Raw genomic sequence first — 17816 nt, forward strand, 5'->3', positions numbered from 1 at the left:
TTAAAAATCATCAAAATTTTATATTTTCAAAAAATCAAATCCGATTTTTAAAATCTGAAAAATTTTAAATAATTTCTGAAAATTTAAATAAAATAAAATATTAATATTTACCCGCAAAATAATAAATTTAAAAATTAGGGATGTTACAGGTATAAGCCCAAAGCTATCACTTCAAAAGTAAAATGGGCTGCTAATTTAACCATACACGAGTCGTAAGAATTTTTATATAACAGAAAATTAAACCTGAGATAGGAGTCGCAGAATCAAAATCAAGAATCAAGAGCACATTAAATTGTCTTTCCATGCAACTCCAACATTCCTAATTAATTAAAAAGGTACTAAATTGTTAACCCTCTAAAATAGAGCCATTGAGTGTTCAATGATAAATAGATAATGAATTGACATCCAGTTGTTCATTTCTATTATATGCAACCAAGATGCTACAAATGAATCATTGATAAGTCCACCGTTACAGGGCTTCAGCATCCACAAATATAGAATAACAAATCATACTTGCCTCTTCTCATGAAACATGATCGATTAATCCCATCATAAACTACAAGGTAACCAAGAACGCCACCACCACTGAAAAAAGGATCTAAAACTGCTTTGTTTAACTACACAAGCCAAACTAAATCAATACAAGGACATAGGGACTAGAATGGCATTATAAGTCTTGAAATCCATGCCGCCTGTTGACAATTTGACAAATCCTTATTCAAGTGCTTCCAGGCGCATCACTTCCAGCAGATTTGCGATTCAGGTAACGAATAACAGCATCCTCAACCTTAGAGATTCAAAACCAAAAATTAAACAAATATTGTCAATACTTGCCTAAGAGTCAAAACAAACTCCATTGGCATGCTCCATATAATGAAAATATCATCTTCTAGGATATGGTTACCTTAGAAAAAGGCAGAATAAGAAGTTTAAACTAAATTGACGACAAATGGGATGAAAAACTTACCATGGCTGATTATAAAAATAAGAATGGCGCTCCCTTTCTGCAGTTAGGCTAGCATCTCCCGCAACAAGCTTTAGAACTTTGCTCTGTGAAGCAATTAAAGAATTAATAAATTCTGCTGGAGACTGACTGAAACCAAGAAAGGAAGCCCGCCTCCTTCGGTGCTCATGTATCTTCTTTATAGAATCACATATTAATTGGTCACAAGCATCAATCTCTTTTTGCTTCTCAGTACTTGCCAAAAATGCTGCAAGGTCCTTTTGCAATGGAAAAGGAACATCAACAATAATATCACAACAAGTAGTTCCAGCTGGGCAATTCCCAGATAGTTTGACCCCATGCTCCAAATGAATAGGTTGTGGAGGAGTTAAAATGCTGACTTGTCTTCTGTGAAACCATTGCAAATTTCATCTTCTCTTCCCCGAATAATTTCTTAAGGGGAGGATCACACATGAAGAAAGCTGGATCATTTGGGATTTGCAACTTCCTAGTCTTCAAATAATGCCAAATTGCCAGCAAAACTTGTGAACGGGTTTCTATTTCAATGCCAAGAACTTCTGATAAAGCAGGTGAAAGCTTGAATTTATCTGGCACATAATTCATTTCTAGTCTAATCACTGCAGTGAATTCCTTGTCTCCCTTCTCTTCACTTCAAAGCCCTCATTAAGTACAGGTGATCGAGCACTTTCCCATAGAATTGCATGGTTATCTGGATAAAGGCTTTGGTCCAAGCATATTGTAATTTTTTTGAAGTAAGATGAGAATTTTGGATATGGTTTCTGCGGGATCCCAGCCAGCACTGGATCTTTCCCATCTTCCAATATCTTCCCAAAAATCTTTAGTGACCAGGAAGGAGGCTCTGCATTATTCTTCTTCTCTCCTTGCTTTTGATTTTCAAAAGTGTTAAAAATATACACTCGAAGTGTTTTACGAATATGAGGAGGATTTTTAAGTGACTCTTGAATATCCATCTTCTTTCTTTCCATAGCAGCATATATTCTAGCCTCAAATTCAAGCAACTGAGTATAGAGTGCAGACTCTGGCAAAATTGCAGCAACTTTATCAGGTATCTGCTTCTCAGGAAGCTTCTGCTTCTTCCTTCATGCAGCTGGGGTCAACTTCATGGTTTTAAATGGAGAAGCTGTATTACTATTGGATGAGCCACCTGGAGACCTAGAAGGTTGTTTCTGGTTAGCCTTTTTGGCACTTGCAGTGCCTGGTGTGGATACAGAGTTTGAAGATACACCAGCATTACTAGGATTAGGGTTTTGCAGCTTGGCAATGGATTGGTTAGTTGATTGTATCTGAGCTTGGAAATGAGCATGAGCTGCCTGCGCATATTGTGAATGACCTAACACTTGAGCTTGCGGTTCGGACAGCTGAGAGTGACCTGGAAAGGCGGACCCACCTTGTGTTTGAGGCTGCGACTGTGAAAGAAGGTGAGGTGATTGCTTGTTCAAGGGCACAGACTGTGTTATTGCACCAGAATTGGCAACTGCAGACGGTGCCCCTAAGCTTTTTGCTGGATTGTTATTAATCATGATATCCCTATGTCACAACCACAAAGTCTTCCAAAACTAAAAGTTAATTTTCGTATAAAACAACATAATACTCCAAATAAAGCTTCAAGAAACCACCAGTAAGACTAAAATCAGATTCTGGGTATCTACAAAAAAGCTTATTTTTCCAACATTCACACTTTTCAAGCGTTTCATTCATCCTAACAATAAAATCAGCTCAATTTGAATGCTCGGAAACCCCATTGTCAGAATAAAACGCTGATTCTGAGCTTGGCACATAGTAAATAACACAATAATCACATGGTAAACATAATTACATAGAAACAGTGCCCAAAACTTGCTCTTTTCTTATGGTTTTGCATTTTTCAACAGCAGCTAGTTATATCACTAACCCGACCAAAAGGGAATGCTAAATCTAAACGTAAATATACATGATGTAAGAATGGATTCAAAAACAAGAATTCTTACGAGAAGAAAACGGAGCCTCGCAGGTGAAATACAACGCCTTCTGCATTGGCCTCTGTTTCAACATTCTCCTGTTCGCAGATCTCCTGTTCAAAGAGCCAACAGTGGTTTTCTTTTCGGATTTTCTGTTCCAGCCGTGGCTATTTATTTGCTGATTGCGAAATGACGTAAACACCCTTGTTTAAATGACAACTTTCGAATAAACTCTCCAACATGGCATCAACCGGATTGTACGGAAAATGGGCTAGCTTGAAGTCCGAAGGTGCACAAAGGCCCAACATAAAACAGTTAAACCCTAGCATCGCCAGCACTTCTAGGGTTTTTAATTCACTCTCTGAGTCTGAGTAGTAAAATCTTCCGCATTTCTTTTGTGTGGCAACAGAACTATCAGCGGACACTGCAACCATGGTGAGTTATGTGAAACTTTTGGGGCGAATTTCGTTTTCTGAAGCAGTGAAGTGTTTCAATTTTTTAGTTTGATATGAGATTTGTTTGATTGATGTTTCAGGTGAAGTATTCTAGGGAACCAGACAACCCCACCAAATGTGAGTGCATAAATCAATTTTCGATCTTTTTCTTTTTCCCTCTCTCTTTAGAATAGTAATGTTGTTGGATCATCGTTTTTCTTTATGTTTGGTAGATGAGAAACTGTTGGAAACTTGAATTGAGTTGTGGGAAATGAAACCAACGATATATTAGTGCATACCAAGGAGAGGATAGTGTTTATTTTATGTACTTGATAGAATTGAAAATGTGAGATCTCATTTTGATGTTATGGCTATATTTCAGCATGCAAAGCTCGGGGCTCTGATCTTCGAGTCCACTTTAAGGTACATTCTGTTCTTTTGGATGTTTCACTGTTCTATACGCCAAATATATAATCCACAGGACCATACCACCTAAAGCAACTGAACCTTGCTTGCAATATATCTTTGTTTTGGGCATGTTTGGCGATTTTTTATTACCGGCATATCAGTATGATTGGCTCACATCATCCATTTCTCTTGATGATCATAGCTATATTTGCGGATTGTCAAGATGATGTTGCACTTTGTTTTTAAGCTGAATTAGATAACTGAATTTGGTGATATATGTATATATATATATATATATACACACACACACACACATACACACGCACACACCTAGATCATTGAGGAAGCCATTTTTACAAATGTTATGGCAGTGATAAACTGATAATCTATTTATGTGTGTTTGTGTGATTGTAACTGATGCAGTGTCGTGAGACAGTTTTGGTTTTTAATTTTTCAACCATTCTTTGTATGTACCTTCTTAATTTGTGTATGATAGAAGGGAACTATTTAGTCTTTCTTGCAAAATCAATCTAAATGATTGGATCAATTGATGAAGAAGGTTTCTGTAAACTTATATAATCAGAAGTTTTGGATCATTCACAGTTCTTGATATCCTAAAAATTGTTATGTTCCATCATTTCGAAGCAGTAGTTACAACAGTCCCTACTGGCACTGGGAGCTAAGATGAAGGGTTTTCAATGATGTAGTTACTGCAATATGTCTGTATAAATTTCAACAGTGTTAGTCATCTTCGTTAGATGCCCATATATAGATTTAGGGTTGGTCAACTTTACTCCGGTAACTGAGTTTTTTTTCCCAATGTGGATTGAAGCTTATGGTTGGCTTGTTAACATGAGCGATAATAAGCTCAACTTTCTTCAGGCTTATACTTAGTTAACCCTGAAGGAGAAGGGTCCCTGTTCCCTTCTGTGAACAGGTTTCTCATAAGCTTCAAGGAAATTACTCGCATCTTTCTGGAGCCTCTCTAGGTGTTTTTACTGGCAGATGGTTCAGTAAATGATGGTACATTTAGAGCCTTTTCTAGCTAATATGTTCATTTTCCTATTCGCTTATATCATAAATGCAACACAAGTGATGGTTATCTTGGTGAACGCCTAGTTATATGCCTTATTGGCAGTTATATACTTTCTGTTGAGAAGAAGAAAGGATGTGATCCTCTCTACATTTGAAATGGCCGTTTTCCTTCAGTTGCAAGTTTCTTCTAGTTGTTTAACACTTTTACTGTTTTTGTCCATCATTCTTGCAAATCCAAACCTAGTTCCTGCACTTAATGGTTTTCACTAGTCTGAGTGGACTTGCTTATAATGGGTAAAGCTTGAAACTTTGATCAGTCTGGGCAGTAACACTTACAGTACTAAATGCTGTCAATTTTGTTGAATATACTGTACATTGGCTGGAGCATGTTGCCCATTTTAGTTCCTTAGAAATTTGGTGAATTTTCCTGCAATGCAATTTGGTGAACCATTATTTATTCTTAATGGCATAAGGATTGGTTTCTTCTGCTAGTGTTTTTATCATTATGATTATATTCATTTTTGCTGTTCGCTGTATCAGAATACAAGAGAGACTGCTCATGCAATTCGGAAGTTGCATTTAGCCAAGGCTAAAAGGTACTTGGAGGATGTTATGGCACACAAGCAAGCTATCCCATTCCGTCGTTTCTGTGGTGGTGTTGGGCGAACTGCACAGGCAAAAAATCGTCATTCAAATGGACAAGGGCGCTGGCCTGTTAAATCTGCAAAATTTATCCTTGATTTGCTCAAGAATGCAGAAAGTAATGCAGAGGTAGTTTTTCTCTCTATCTTACCCTCAAAAAATTATTAGACTGGTTACCATTGCTTCCTGACTTTCTGGATGTTCTAACTTTTTTATACCTTCTGTCTAATGATTCTTTAGGTGAAAGGTTTAGATGTTGATTCACTCTACATATCTCACATCCAAGTCAATCAAGCACAGAAACAACGTCGCCGCACTTATAGAGCCCATGGAAGGATAAATCGTGAGTTTATTCAATGCATTGTTTCAATAATTGAGTTGGTATCTTTCGCTTCCCCCCCTCCTCTAGCACCATCCAAGCTCTTTCCACAAAACCAGTCTTTCTAGTTATGCGTGCACATTTGATGGGGACTGATAATTTTATCTGGCAGCTTATATGTCCTCGCCATGCCACATCGAGTTGATTTTGTCAGAAAAGGAAGAACCTGTTAAGAAAGAGGTAATATTATAAACGTATTTATTCACTTGAAATTGCAGTTGATAGGTTTGACGATTGATAACAATTCAGTAAATACCACAGCTATTACTAAATTTTTATTGCTTTGTGTTTGGATAAGAAGTGTGGGACCCTTCGAGCACTGGGTCACTCTTTTCAAATGAATCTCATAACATTCATAAATCTAATCTTCTTCAATCTAAGCAATTAAAAGAAATGAGCCAACTTTAATTTAAATAATGTAAAACTAAAACCATGTCCAAACTCTCATTTGAAATTCTTCCTGCCAATTTAGAAATAAAGAATTTGTTATTGCAAATATTCTCACTAAAGATCAGTTATATATGTTTTTTTTTTTCTCTTACTTTACATGTCCAGTTCTTGATGCATGCAATTTGAACTAGAAGCCTATATTCAATTCTATAGAAGGCAAAGTCTCTACCCAAATATAGTCCGAATTATACTGAAACGATTCTCAGGATAAATTCACTTAAACCTCTAGAATTCATAAGTTTGTTGATCTGTTGTTCATTTCACAATTGGAGTCTTCTGCATTATTGATACGATGATTCTCATCTTAGATGTTCTGTTGGTTTGCAGCCTGAGACTCATCTGGCTCCTGGGAAACCGAAGGCTCAAGCCCTACGCGGTGGACCTTCCTCCTGAAGGCAAGCGGTAAACTGGTCCTGAAAATTGGCACCATGCAAACATTTTTGCCTTTCTTATCTTGTGAAACAGTCACACTCTTGAGTTTGTTTTCTGAGATGTTTCTTCTAGATCATATACCTATTTAGAATGTACTGTACTATAAACTGAACCCCCGCTTTGCAACTGGGGTGCAAAGATTGGAGCACTGAAATCTTTCTATGGAATTTTGTTATTTGTTGGAGATAGTCTGAAAAGTATAAGAATATTTTAGGCATTTAACATGTGTTCTTTGATGAATGGGATGATGTGACAAGTGATCCTTTATCCTGTAAGCGAAGATCCAATTATTTGTGTATATGCAGTAAAAAGCTGCATGCCATGGGGTACCATTAAAGTAAAATAATATGCTGCTGCATTGATATAAAAAGCTGTAATTCATTAATCCAGGGCCGTTGGCCACCTACTGCGAATCTAGTTATAAGTTGCTTGGTTTCGGTGGGCAACTATCTCATATGAGCTAGCCCTTACCACTGTTAATTTCAATTGGCTTGACTGATGACTCGTCAAAAGAGCTGTTCCTGGCACTGTTAAGAACATATGATCATCTGATCATCATAAATGAGGTTGTATTCATCATTAGGAAAACTGGAGCTTGGGACCATGGACCTAATCGGCATTGTGGTTGTAAATTGTAATTGCTGTGGAGAAAAGACTTGAATGTTCTAAATGAAACTAAGTTTCAAATTGAAATTCTCATTTCTTAAAACTCTACTTAAGAATTACAACTGTTTTATTAATTATTTTTTTTCAAAGCATCTAAATGAAATGATGCTTTTCTTAATATTGTTTGGAGCACAGTACCAAACGGTCTCTATGAAGGTGCCAAGAGTAGTACATTTGTATGGTGGGAGTCTAAAATCTTAAGGAGGAAAAAGGATTGGAGTGTGTGTGTCCCCAGAAGCACATGGCGAATGGGAAGCTCTGACTCAGCCCTTGGCTTCTGCCCCTTTGGATGTTGATCTTGTGCAGCTGGCAGCCTTCATGTGTTGGGAGTATATGTAAGTAGAGAAACGCTTTGCTCTTTAAGGATCAGTTCCAAGATACTCATGTGGTCATCAATTGTGCTTTGGCCTTTCAATACTCCATTCAAACCTACAGCAGGCCTTTGCACTCGGGTTCAGCAGCCCCCTTCGCCTCTCCAACAATGGATACCTCCGCCATTTAATTTGTTGAAAGCTAACTTTGATGCTGCTGTTTATATCAATCAAAAGAAAGGTGCCTATGCATTTATGATTAGGAATCACAGTGGAAGATCTTTGGATTCAGCCACCCATATTTATCTAAGTATGGATGATCCCCTCGTCCTAGAGAGTTTAGCTTGCAGGGATGCGCTTCAACTAGTAAATACTAAGGATATACGAGTCATTTTTTAAGGAGACTGTCAGGTGTTGATGGTATCTTAAATTGCCAATATCCAACAATCATCCGTAATATTGTTCATGATATACAAGAACCGGCTTCTAACCTTCAGTTAGTTTACTTCTCTTTCCGTTTAAACCCTATTTTCCAACATATGCTTTTACCAAGGCTTATGCCCTCATGATTTAGTGGAATGAAAATACATCTTCGGACAAAAAAAAAGGAAGCCTCCCCAAGGCCCAAGCACCTGCCTTTTACTATTAAGCCACATTGTCACTTTAAGAGATGACATTCATTCTGATTCTTGCTAAGGTCCAGCTCAACTTTGTGCTCCTGTAATATCATCTAAAAAGGTTGAGATGATAAAGAAAATTCCATATATATATTAAATCACTCCTCTTGCGAAGCTTACAGTAACAGGATCAATTCAACAAAATTCTAGCCTCGCATATCTGGTAATGCAATTACACTTGCTAAGCAGTTATCCACTTGCATCGGGTTTAAACTCCATATTTCAATTTTAATAAAGTGTAATCACTTGCAACTCATTTATCAAATCAGTAACAGTAACACTCCAGCTTCACGGCTGTACAGCTTCCAGAAGTTTCTCATACACCTCTCTAGCAGACAAATCCTCCACCTGATACAAGAACAAAGCGTTACTCAACTGTAACTATCTTTAGAGTCAGAGTTTAGTCACCTTCCATCTTTCAGAAGCAGAGTCATGGATATAGAACTCATTAAAAATATGAAATATCCACCCTATTCATTATACATACAGAGGAAAACTTTTTTTTGAGCTGCCATAGAGAGGAAACTAGGTAAAGTATGAAAGGTGTACACATATAATGTCAAAGTATCAACTTCTAGTCATTGATTAGATCCCTTAAGAGAGAATTGATTCAATCCAGTTTGCACAAAAGGGCCACCTAGGACAACCATTTCAGACCAATATCTAGTTATAGGGTAGTATGTTATAATCCTACAAACTAAATGATTTAAATGCAATTTAGTTAATTTGACAAAAAGGCTTATTGACCATTTCAACTATATAAGACAAGCATGTGCTGATCTTATTCTCCTCCTTTTTTTAAGTTAAGAAATCTTATCTAGTAGAGACGATGATAAAGAAAATCTACAAAAGATGACAATAACATATTGAAAAACATGATGGAAAATCAAGGCAGCCGAAAGCCAGGGATGCAGCAACATGAGAGGAGAAGAGAAGTTGCATAAACTGAACATGCGAATCTTACTAACACCTCCTAGGTAAGTTACATAAAAATTAAACATCCAAGCACTATAGAAGTTGACAGTCACACACAGATGCAGAGGCATACAGAGAAGGGGTTAGACAAGAAAACTTTATAATTCTTCATGTAACTCACAACAAGGAGTTTTGATTTGTTATTCCATCCCCTTTGAAGAGTCATCTGGCTCAGTCTTAGACCCAACACCTGTGGGAAGAGAAAAATCCAGTTAACCTGAGCCTCCAAAATTGATGATTTAAGTTTTAGTAGCCCAACAATTACAATAAAGTGTAATACAAAATAGAAACCATACTTTGCCCATGAATTCTAAAAGTTCATTGTTAGCTTCCCCACGAGCAGCAGGCGCAGCTACCGTAACTCGAACATCATCAGCATTCACTCCTGGTAAGGAATATAAGTTTATTAATCAAGAACACCACAAATCTTATCAATTTAGAAATAAGATTTCTAGCTTAGAGAAATATAAGTAAAAAGTTCACAAGGTCAATTAGTGAGACATGTCCTCTTTATGCAATTACAAAGTGGGCATATATATGCATATGAATGTTTTTCTGTGTATTTCATACATACATGTAGGCAATTATGCATTCAATAAGTTTGCATCTCTCAAGGAAAGAAATAGTTTCTACTTAGCAAAAGATCATGGTCATATGGTTAGGAGTGAGGAAGGAGCTCAATAAAAGGGAAAAAGGGTGTTGCAAAGGCACAAGATAAATATAAGCTCAGTTACTGTTGAGGTTGGGAGGCCAAAAAAACATTTTTTTTTTTTTGGAAAAGAACCATTTTTTATGTTAAAAAAACAGTTTTGAAAAAAATTGTTTTGTAGTTTTAAACTTCTTATGACTAAAACATGTCAAATTTAATTTTAAACCAGTTCTTAATATCCCTAACGAACATATTTAAGCATGTGTTTTTCTCAACAACTTCTTCAATAGTAATGCCAAACAAACCCATGGATAAAGTATTGTGTTTCTTATGATAAAGAATATTACAAGATGCATATCACTCTTCTAGTATTTGCCTCATGTTCATTTGTTCATACTCTCAGTGGAACAACACAGGACAAGATGCGACATTATAGAAGCCACCTAATGCACATGAAAGATGCAATAGATTCTATAGTCACCTCATATTTCTCTTATATTGATGAATTTAATCCCTTCAAAGGAAGAGGGAAAGAGATTATAAGAGAAATGCTTTCCTTAGAGTATCATCTTACTGTCTAAACACATACTAAAGGCCTCACATGTGGTCTTGTCAGTAGTCGATAAAATAACCTGCTATTCTTTCTCTTCTTTTTTTTTTTTTTCAATACTTAAAAAACCTGCTATTCTAATAAATAAGCTGTTTCCTCAATATTTCCAGAGGTATGTGCTCCACTTACTCATCTTTCTTCCTCTTCACACAGAAATATATACACAAGCAAAATTTGTATGTAAGTACATAAATGTAATGTGTGTGTGCAGATCGTAAGCCCAAAGAATGCCCCTTTATGCACAGATCAAGTTCCAAATCCATACAATGCAAAATGCATTGAATTAAGTTTGTTCACCTGTTCGTTAGAGAAGACAAATAATGCAGTCAACTACCATATCAGCAACAAATTAATATAACTATTTAATTCTATGCGAGTGTGACTAGTCCCAGAAAGAAAAATGTCGCAACGTATTTTGCGGTTGCCAGGCAATTCACACCGAAGTGGAAAGGTGAGGAGTCGCCACTCTAATTTTTGCAGGAAAAATAGAGAAAACCTTTTATTATATTTTCAAAACTTTTGTTTTAAAGAAAATGATCCACTTCTATTCCAAAGATTCAAGGTTCGGGGTCCTTATACGTGTCGCTTATAAGTGTGGGGAAGGTGTTAGGCATCCCATATCGTCCCAAAAGGGTAGATGAATTTAAGGATGTACTCAAATGAAATAATGTCAATAACTTGAAATGGAGCTTAATTTGTAATATTGGTTCTTTGCATTTGATCGAAAATATAAATATAGAAAAGCTTAAATATCTCACTATTAGGGTAAGTCAAATACACAAGTAAGTGAAGCGACCCTAAAAGTGAATTTTGACTCCATTTAATCTTTGTTTTATTTTTTTATTTTTTGAAAACTTTTTATTTTAAAGAGGCTTCTAAATTTGACGAATAATCTAATGAAATTTTATTTGAAAATTAAATTTGGTTTGAAAATTAAATTGGGCTTCAAAAATTAAATTTGTTGAAAAATTTGACTTATAAATTAAAATTTTTGGAAATTAGATTAACTTGAAAATTAAAATATGTTTGAAATTGAAAATGGATTTTAAAATAGATTTTTGGTTTTAAGATTTTTAATTTTTATTTTTTTTAAATCTCATTATTAAAAAAATATAAGCCAATTATTTTTAAGAAATTGAATTTTAGTTTTATTTTAAAAAGTTTCAGTTATTTTATTAAATACAAATATTGTTAAAATGAGTCAAACATAAATGTGACACAAGTGATGTCTACTTAACATTTCATTAATTTCCTCCCTTTCCTTTATTAAAACTTTAATACCGGAAAATGTGTCATTTAGTTCCTAGGGATTCCAATAGATTGTGAAAACTTTCAACTCTCCATTGTTAATCCCATCATCGGTGTTCAAATAACCGAGGGTATTATGTGTGTGGTGTGCCTAATTATATACAAATGCAAATTATGAATTGAACACGTATATTACTCACAAATTGATCGAGAGAATTAGCAAGATGCTCCCAAAAGCTGGATTTTTCAAAAATTTATAGCTCTCGACTGGTTAAATAATTTTCATACAAGAATAATATTGCGTTTGAATTTATTATTGTCTTTAGAATAGTTTAAGAAAAATTAATCTAATTATTTTATTTTATTAGGTATAAGACGAAATTATCATTACGCCCAACAAACCATTAATTATTATTTCTTTAGGTTCAAGATGCAATTATCATCGAACCTATGATCTTTATTTTATTTTATTTTGCAAGATTTCAGATGAAATTATCATTAAATTTTCCAAATGTTTTATTATTTTATTTGATTTATAGAGCTTAAGATGAAATTATCATTAAACTCTAAAATAATATTAATTTTAGTTTATAGGATTTAAGATGAAATTATCAGTAAATCCCCAAAGAACTTTTAATTTGTAGGACTTAAGATTAAATTATCATTAAACTAAAAAAAAAAACTTAATTATTTTAATTATACTCAATTATAGAGTTTAAGATGAAATCATCATTAAACTCCAAGTATTTTATTATTTTTTAATTTAAATATTTAAGATGAAATTATCATTAAACTCTAAAATCTTGATTTTTATCTGATTTATAAGATTTAATTATCATTAAACCTTGAAAGATTTTATATACTTTATTTCAAGTTTGTAGGGTTTAAGATGAAATTATAATTAAATCTTCAATTATTTTAGTTTTATTTGATTTATAGAGCTTAAGATAGAATTATCATTAAACTCCAAAATCTTGATTTTTATCTGATTTATAAGAATTAATTATCATTAAACCTTGAAAGATTTTATATACTTTATTTCAAGTTTGTAGGATTTAAGATGAAATTATCATTAAATCCTAACAAAACTTTAAGTTTTAAAGCCTAAAGTCTAAGATACAATTATCATTAGTCCTGAAACAATTTTAATTAATTATCTAATTGCCTTTCCTTATGAGGTATAAAATGAAATTATCATTAGACCCCAAGATTATTATATATTTTAATTAATAGGGGTTGTGATGAGATTATCATCAAATCCTAAATATTTTAACTAATTCATTTATTTATAATATTTTATTTATTTTACAATCAAAATGATTTGGGCCTTCCAATAAATTTTAATATCTACTCGTCTATTCAAACAACCATCATCAAAACACGTAGCACCATTATATAACAAGGGCTTAGGAATTAAAATTTATATTATAAGCTTTATTTACTAATACTAAAATATTAACAAGATGCATGAACTTGGGTTTTATCACTAAGATTCCACTTGTGATGAGCCAAATGCTAATAACGCTCAATAAACTTCGGCTCCAATTATGTAAGATACTAGGATCATGCCACTAATTCAATTAGCAAAAATTCCAACTCACAATCTTAGACTTTTCAATAATAAACAGGACACTTATTACATGAGGAAACCATACTTAAGAAAGTATTCCCAAATACCCAAGAATGCATTTAGAATGCCCACACTGATGTTGATAATTCTACGATATACAAATTTTATTCTCATAGTTTTCTAGCTATAAATCACCACCTCGTCATAAGTAGGATCTAATACAACACCATTTACGGAAATTAGCATAAAATAAAAGTTTCAACCGAACATCCCCGAAAACAAGAACCTTTATTATTTTAGTAATATAAGTAGGAAGCAATGAAGCATCAAAACATAATATGTGGGTTTTAACATCAACAAATATTGACCACACTAACAGCTATATCTATTTATTTTCAAAACCCCATCCATCAAGAATTAATAATCAAACCATATAATCCAATTCTAAAAATTCAAATTTAGTAAACAACCCAACCTCTGTTTCAATTCACTCCAAACCTTCCCTCATTATCATTCAGTATATACACAAAACAATAAAACTAAGCAATCATAAACAACCACATAGTATCAATCTTCCCTACCCATTACCAAAATGCTTGATCAATAATCAATGATTACTATAAAAAACATAAATGAATCCATAGTCATCAATTAACAAATCGCAAAAAGAATGTACTGGAGAAGTAACAGATGCAATGGCACCGAAAAAAAATAGTGAATACACTTATAAAGCCAACGATCAAATCTAGCAAGTATCTACTTAATGAATAACTATAGATCTACTGGGGTTGAGACAGAAACAAATAGAATGGGTGGCTTTTGAAGGCGCTGATCTGGAGCAGAATAGACACTGGTATTGGTGAAGAAGAATAGGTGAGCCGTTGGTTTCAACCTGAAGCTGAAATGGGTCTGAAACTAAAATAGGGAGCGTTTTTTTTTTTTTTTTTTTTTTTGTGAGAACAGGTGCTCATCTCCTCATCTAGAGAGAGCAGATAGCGTGAGTTTTATATGGAGAGCCAGTATCCAAAGAGGATCATTGTTTTCTTCTTAAATAGAGGTTTGAGTTTTTAAAGAGTCAGTCAAAGGAAGAGGAGGAGTTTTCTCTACAGAGACCTAGGTAGCTTAGGAAATTAACAAAATTAATTGATCCTTAATTAATTCCTATTTTAATTAATTCCTATCCTCTTCTACTTCCCCCTAAAAAATTAAAATGGGAGAATATCCCAAACTTAAAGGTTAAAATTAAGACCCAACAGAGTATTTTTCTTCTTTTTATAAAATAATAAAGAACATGAAATTTAGAATAAATTGAAAATGTAAGATCAAAAATCAGAATGGAATCCAAACAATTCATTTTGTTTTCTTTTAAATTTCTTTCTTTAATTAAATGACACAAATAAAACGACATTAATTTTTTAAATGAAGATAAAAGATTGAAATCAAAATGCCAACCAAAATTCAAAACAAATTTATTTTCTTTTTGTTCGCTATTTTACTTTTATTTTATTTCAGATTTTATTTTATTTCATTTGTTTTAAATTTTAATAAAAAAAATTACTATTTGAGAATTAAAATTGAAAAGAAAAATAAAAAAAGGAAATATTGAAATTGAAAATGCCAATTAAAATTCAAACTGAAAATTCAAAATAGACTGATTATTTTTTGTTCTTATTTTATTTTATTTTTAGAAAATTTATTTTAGATCCAGACAAAATATAGTATTTACAAAAAACATATTCCATTTAATTGAGGCCAAAAAAGAGATGCATGTCAGAGAGTAAGAAGGGGGATGCATCATCAAAATAGAAATTAAATAATAAAATTACTTGTTATTGCTGAGCGTTGTGCACGGTCTTCAACTTCAATAGCTACTTGAACGAGTCCTCCTTCTAACTGAGATATACATGGCGGCACTGGAGCATCCTATATCATATTTCACAAAGCAAAATGAGGAAATCTGTAAAACATATCATCTTTCTAATGATTACGTGTATAAAGGCTAATCCCCATTTACAAAGAAACGCAAGCAGTAATATGCTCCACATATGATACATACAATCTCACAATTCACTAATTAAAACCCATGGATGATCTCAAGCCTTAACAAAAATTATTAGTACCTGCGGATTTGTTTCAGCAGCGACTGTACTAAGTGCTCCATCAACAACATATATAAAAGAAGCAGTTTCCAGATCTTCTTCCGCACGATAGCAAACAAACAGGCCACAACCCATACAGTTCATACGAAACTGCTTCTCCAATTTCCCTTCACCCCTGGAAAAGAATGACTCAGTCTCAGGGTTATAAATAGGAAACCTAATGCAACTTGATCTATTTACAATCTGAATTCAAAGCCATAATGTGTGTCCTCAATAAGTTCAACAAAAAAGGAATTACCATCAAATTGATACCATTTTAGCAATTCAAGATATGATGTCAAACAAAACTGAGGAAAACATTGATAATTGAATGGACAATTTAACATCTTCAATATTGATTTGCTCAAAGTGTGAATAGCAGGAAATATGCAGTTTTTAGTGGGCCTAACAACGGCAAAAAAAACAAAATAGCCATCCAAAGGCCTGAAGGTGGGTTCTGTATACTGAAATTTTATAGGCCCTTTATACAATGGCCAATAGTATTGAGAAGAAGGAAGCCCTGAAATTCAGAATATCATATGCAGCATGGCGAACAATGGCTTTTTGTCCCTTCATATTTTTCTTGTTTTCTTTCCTAATCAAATTCTATCTGGTATCATAATTGATATAAGTAGTTTATTCTATTTTCATATCTACAGCAACAGTAAGCTATTTAGTGAGAGTAAGCTCACATTTACCCCAATATCCTTTGTCACATCTGTAACTAAAGGCCTCTCTTTCTGAAAATTGCAGCAGTAACACTTGGACATAAAGAGTAAGCCATAAACTGTATATAGTAGCACAGAAATATACATGATGGAAACAGGAAAATATTGAATTCCAATCTCTCCAGTCCTAGAAAAAATAACAGAGATAGAACAGTAAACCCCCCACCAGGCAAAAAGAAAAGAAGTATAAGAAGCAGAACATGTTAGATACTATTAAAGATGAAAATAGATACCGTTTCAAGAGAATTTTTCCAGCCTCATTAATGTTCAATCTTGCAAGATGCTTCCTCTTATCCAATACATATGCTTTATCAGTCTTTCTCTTTGGCATTTTCTGCAATTGTGTATCTAATAATGAACATATTTTAGCATGAAACGATGAGATAATGAAGATACAATAGTAAAGTTTCTTTATACAGAGTGCAAAAATCATAAAGCAACTGAATTATGGACATGTGCAGTTATTCTTCTGTCATTCATGTACTTATGTAACAATCTGGCTAAACTAAAATTATAATTTTTCTTTCATTGAAGGTGCCCTGTATCAGATATTCAAAAGTTTCTGTTATGGATAACTGCACAACATGAAAAAGTGTTTGGATGTTGAATCAACCAGAGTGGAATTTTTCTGCGCTTTAGCATATCTTATGCTAACCTAAATTTCACAATTAAAATTCATTCACAGGTTTCAGAACTTATTATACGCATTCCAAAACAAATCAGGTAGCTTTCTTTACTCCCCTAAACCTAAATTTGAGTTGAGCACCAATTTCATTAAAGACCTTAAATTTAGCTTCATTACATTAAAAAAAAAAAAAAGATTTTTATGGCATATTGCCTATCACTAATAAAGTACAACTCGTTGGATTTGACATAGTTGCTCATAATTTCTCCACTTAAAAAGGGAAAGAACAGTGGAATGTACAGTATATAGAATCGATCAGAAACCGTGAATAGGCATGCAGAGGGAGAGAGAGAACCGGTAATAAGGACGTGAGAGCCACAATGCTTGCAGTAATAGACAAAGAGATCGGAGTCTGGACCATCAGGAGCTGCGTCCTCGCTCGAGTACGTGTGGGTTGTTCTCTTCGGCATATTCCGGTGTCTGCCTCTAGTTTTCCAACTCAGAATGCGCTATTAGACTCTTTCGAACTCAGCAGCAAAGGATGACAATTCCCTAAAACTCACCGTTTAAAAAAATGAAAAAATTATTAAAACGACGTCGTATATGCATAAAAAAAGTTGTTTTATGATACATGATTGTACTTTTTTTTAATTACTATATAACCTCATATTTTAATAAAAATAATTATTTAATTTTTATATTTTAAAAAATATATTATTTAATCTTATTAAAAATATTTAATACATTTTTTAATTTTTTTATCAAATTTTTTGTTACTTATATTATTCAATTTCTCTATTTTAAAAAAATTAATTAATTAATCCCTATATTTTAAAAAATATCACTATTTAGTCTTTTTATTTTAGTAAAATTAATTAGTTGATTCATGTATTTAAAAAATATATATTCTTAGATAA

General features: G+C 33.5%; 3 protein-coding genes, 1 non-coding gene and 1 pseudogene across 7 annotated transcripts in view; 2 read left to right on the forward strand and 3 right to left on the reverse strand.

Annotated features, from left to right (window-relative positions):
- LOC110665264 (elongation factor 1-delta 1) overlaps positions 1 to 17816 on the reverse strand; it is a 30153-nt gene that overhangs the window by 8061 nt on the left and 4276 nt on the right. The window lies entirely within an intron of this gene.
- Positions 521 to 3119, reverse strand: LOC110665260 (SWI/SNF complex component SNF12 homolog; annotated as a pseudogene).
- On the forward strand, positions 3198 to 6886 carry LOC110665262 (60S ribosomal protein L17-2). 2 transcript variants are annotated; one of them, XM_021825295.2, is made up of 7 exons: positions 3198 to 3357; positions 3458 to 3494; positions 3739 to 3779; positions 5340 to 5570; positions 5682 to 5784; positions 5933 to 6000; positions 6598 to 6886. In XM_021825295.2, the coding sequence occupies exons 1-7, from the start codon at positions 3355 to 3357 to the stop codon at positions 6661 to 6663; spliced, it is 549 nt and encodes a 182-aa protein (XP_021680987.1). In that variant the 5' UTR covers positions 3198 to 3354; the 3' UTR covers positions 6664 to 6886. The 2 variants fall into 2 exon arrangements, with proteins under 2 accessions (XP_021680987.1, XP_021680985.1); XM_021825293.2 differs by lacking the exon at positions 3198 to 3357 and having other exon boundaries at positions 3449 to 3494.
- Positions 4667 to 4795, forward strand: LOC131175758 (small nucleolar RNA snoR74). Its single transcript, XR_009145948.1, has one exon. It is a non-coding gene; the product is annotated as a small nucleolar RNA snoR74 (small nucleolar RNA).
- Positions 8425 to 17453, reverse strand: LOC110665261 (UPF0235 protein At5g63440). Of its 3 annotated transcripts, none has more exons than XM_058140253.1 (7): positions 17255 to 17453; positions 16508 to 16608; positions 15529 to 15682; positions 15235 to 15331; positions 9628 to 9716; positions 9405 to 9521; positions 8425 to 8704 (listed from the first exon to the last, which is right to left on the reverse strand). In XM_058140253.1, exons 1-7 carry the CDS (start codon positions 17318 to 17320, stop codon positions 8645 to 8647), a joined length of 684 nt encoding a protein of 227 aa, XP_057996236.1. In that variant the 5' UTR covers positions 17321 to 17453; the 3' UTR covers positions 8425 to 8644. The 3 variants fall into 3 exon arrangements, with proteins under 3 accessions (XP_057996236.1, XP_057996235.1, XP_021680983.1); XM_058140252.1 differs by having other exon boundaries at positions 16508 to 16622; positions 17255 to 17451; XM_021825291.2 differs by having other exon boundaries at positions 9453 to 9521; positions 16508 to 16622; positions 17255 to 17450.

Source organism: Hevea brasiliensis, chromosome 17 (assembly GCF_030052815.1).
Source record: "Hevea brasiliensis isolate MT/VB/25A 57/8 chromosome 17, ASM3005281v1, whole genome shotgun sequence".
In the NCBI taxonomy this organism is placed as follows: domain Eukaryota; kingdom Viridiplantae; phylum Streptophyta; class Magnoliopsida; order Malpighiales; family Euphorbiaceae; genus Hevea; species Hevea brasiliensis.

Coding starts and splice junctions, on each gene's coding strand:
- LOC110665261 (XM_058140252.1), bottom strand. CDS start 17,369: ATGCCGAAGAGAACAACCCACACGTACTCGAGCGAGGACGCAGCTCCT. Junction 15,332..15,528: donor CTGCTGAAACAAATCCGCAG/GTACTAATAATT, acceptor AATATGATATAG/GATGCTCCAGTGCCGCCATG. Junction 9,522..9,627: donor TTTTAGAATTCATGGGCAAA/GTATGGTTTCTA, acceptor CTCTTCCCACAG/GTGTTGGGTCTAAGACTGAG.
- LOC110665262 (XM_021825293.2), top strand. CDS start 3,449: ATGTTTCAGGTGAAGTATTCTAGGGAACCAGACAACCCCACCAAAT. Junction 3,495..3,738: donor ACCAGACAACCCCACCAAAT/GTGAGTGCATAA, acceptor GCTATATTTCAG/CATGCAAAGCTCGGGGCTCT. Junction 5,785..5,932: donor AGCCCATGGAAGGATAAATC/GTGAGTTTATTC, acceptor TTTATCTGGCAG/CTTATATGTCCTCGCCATGC.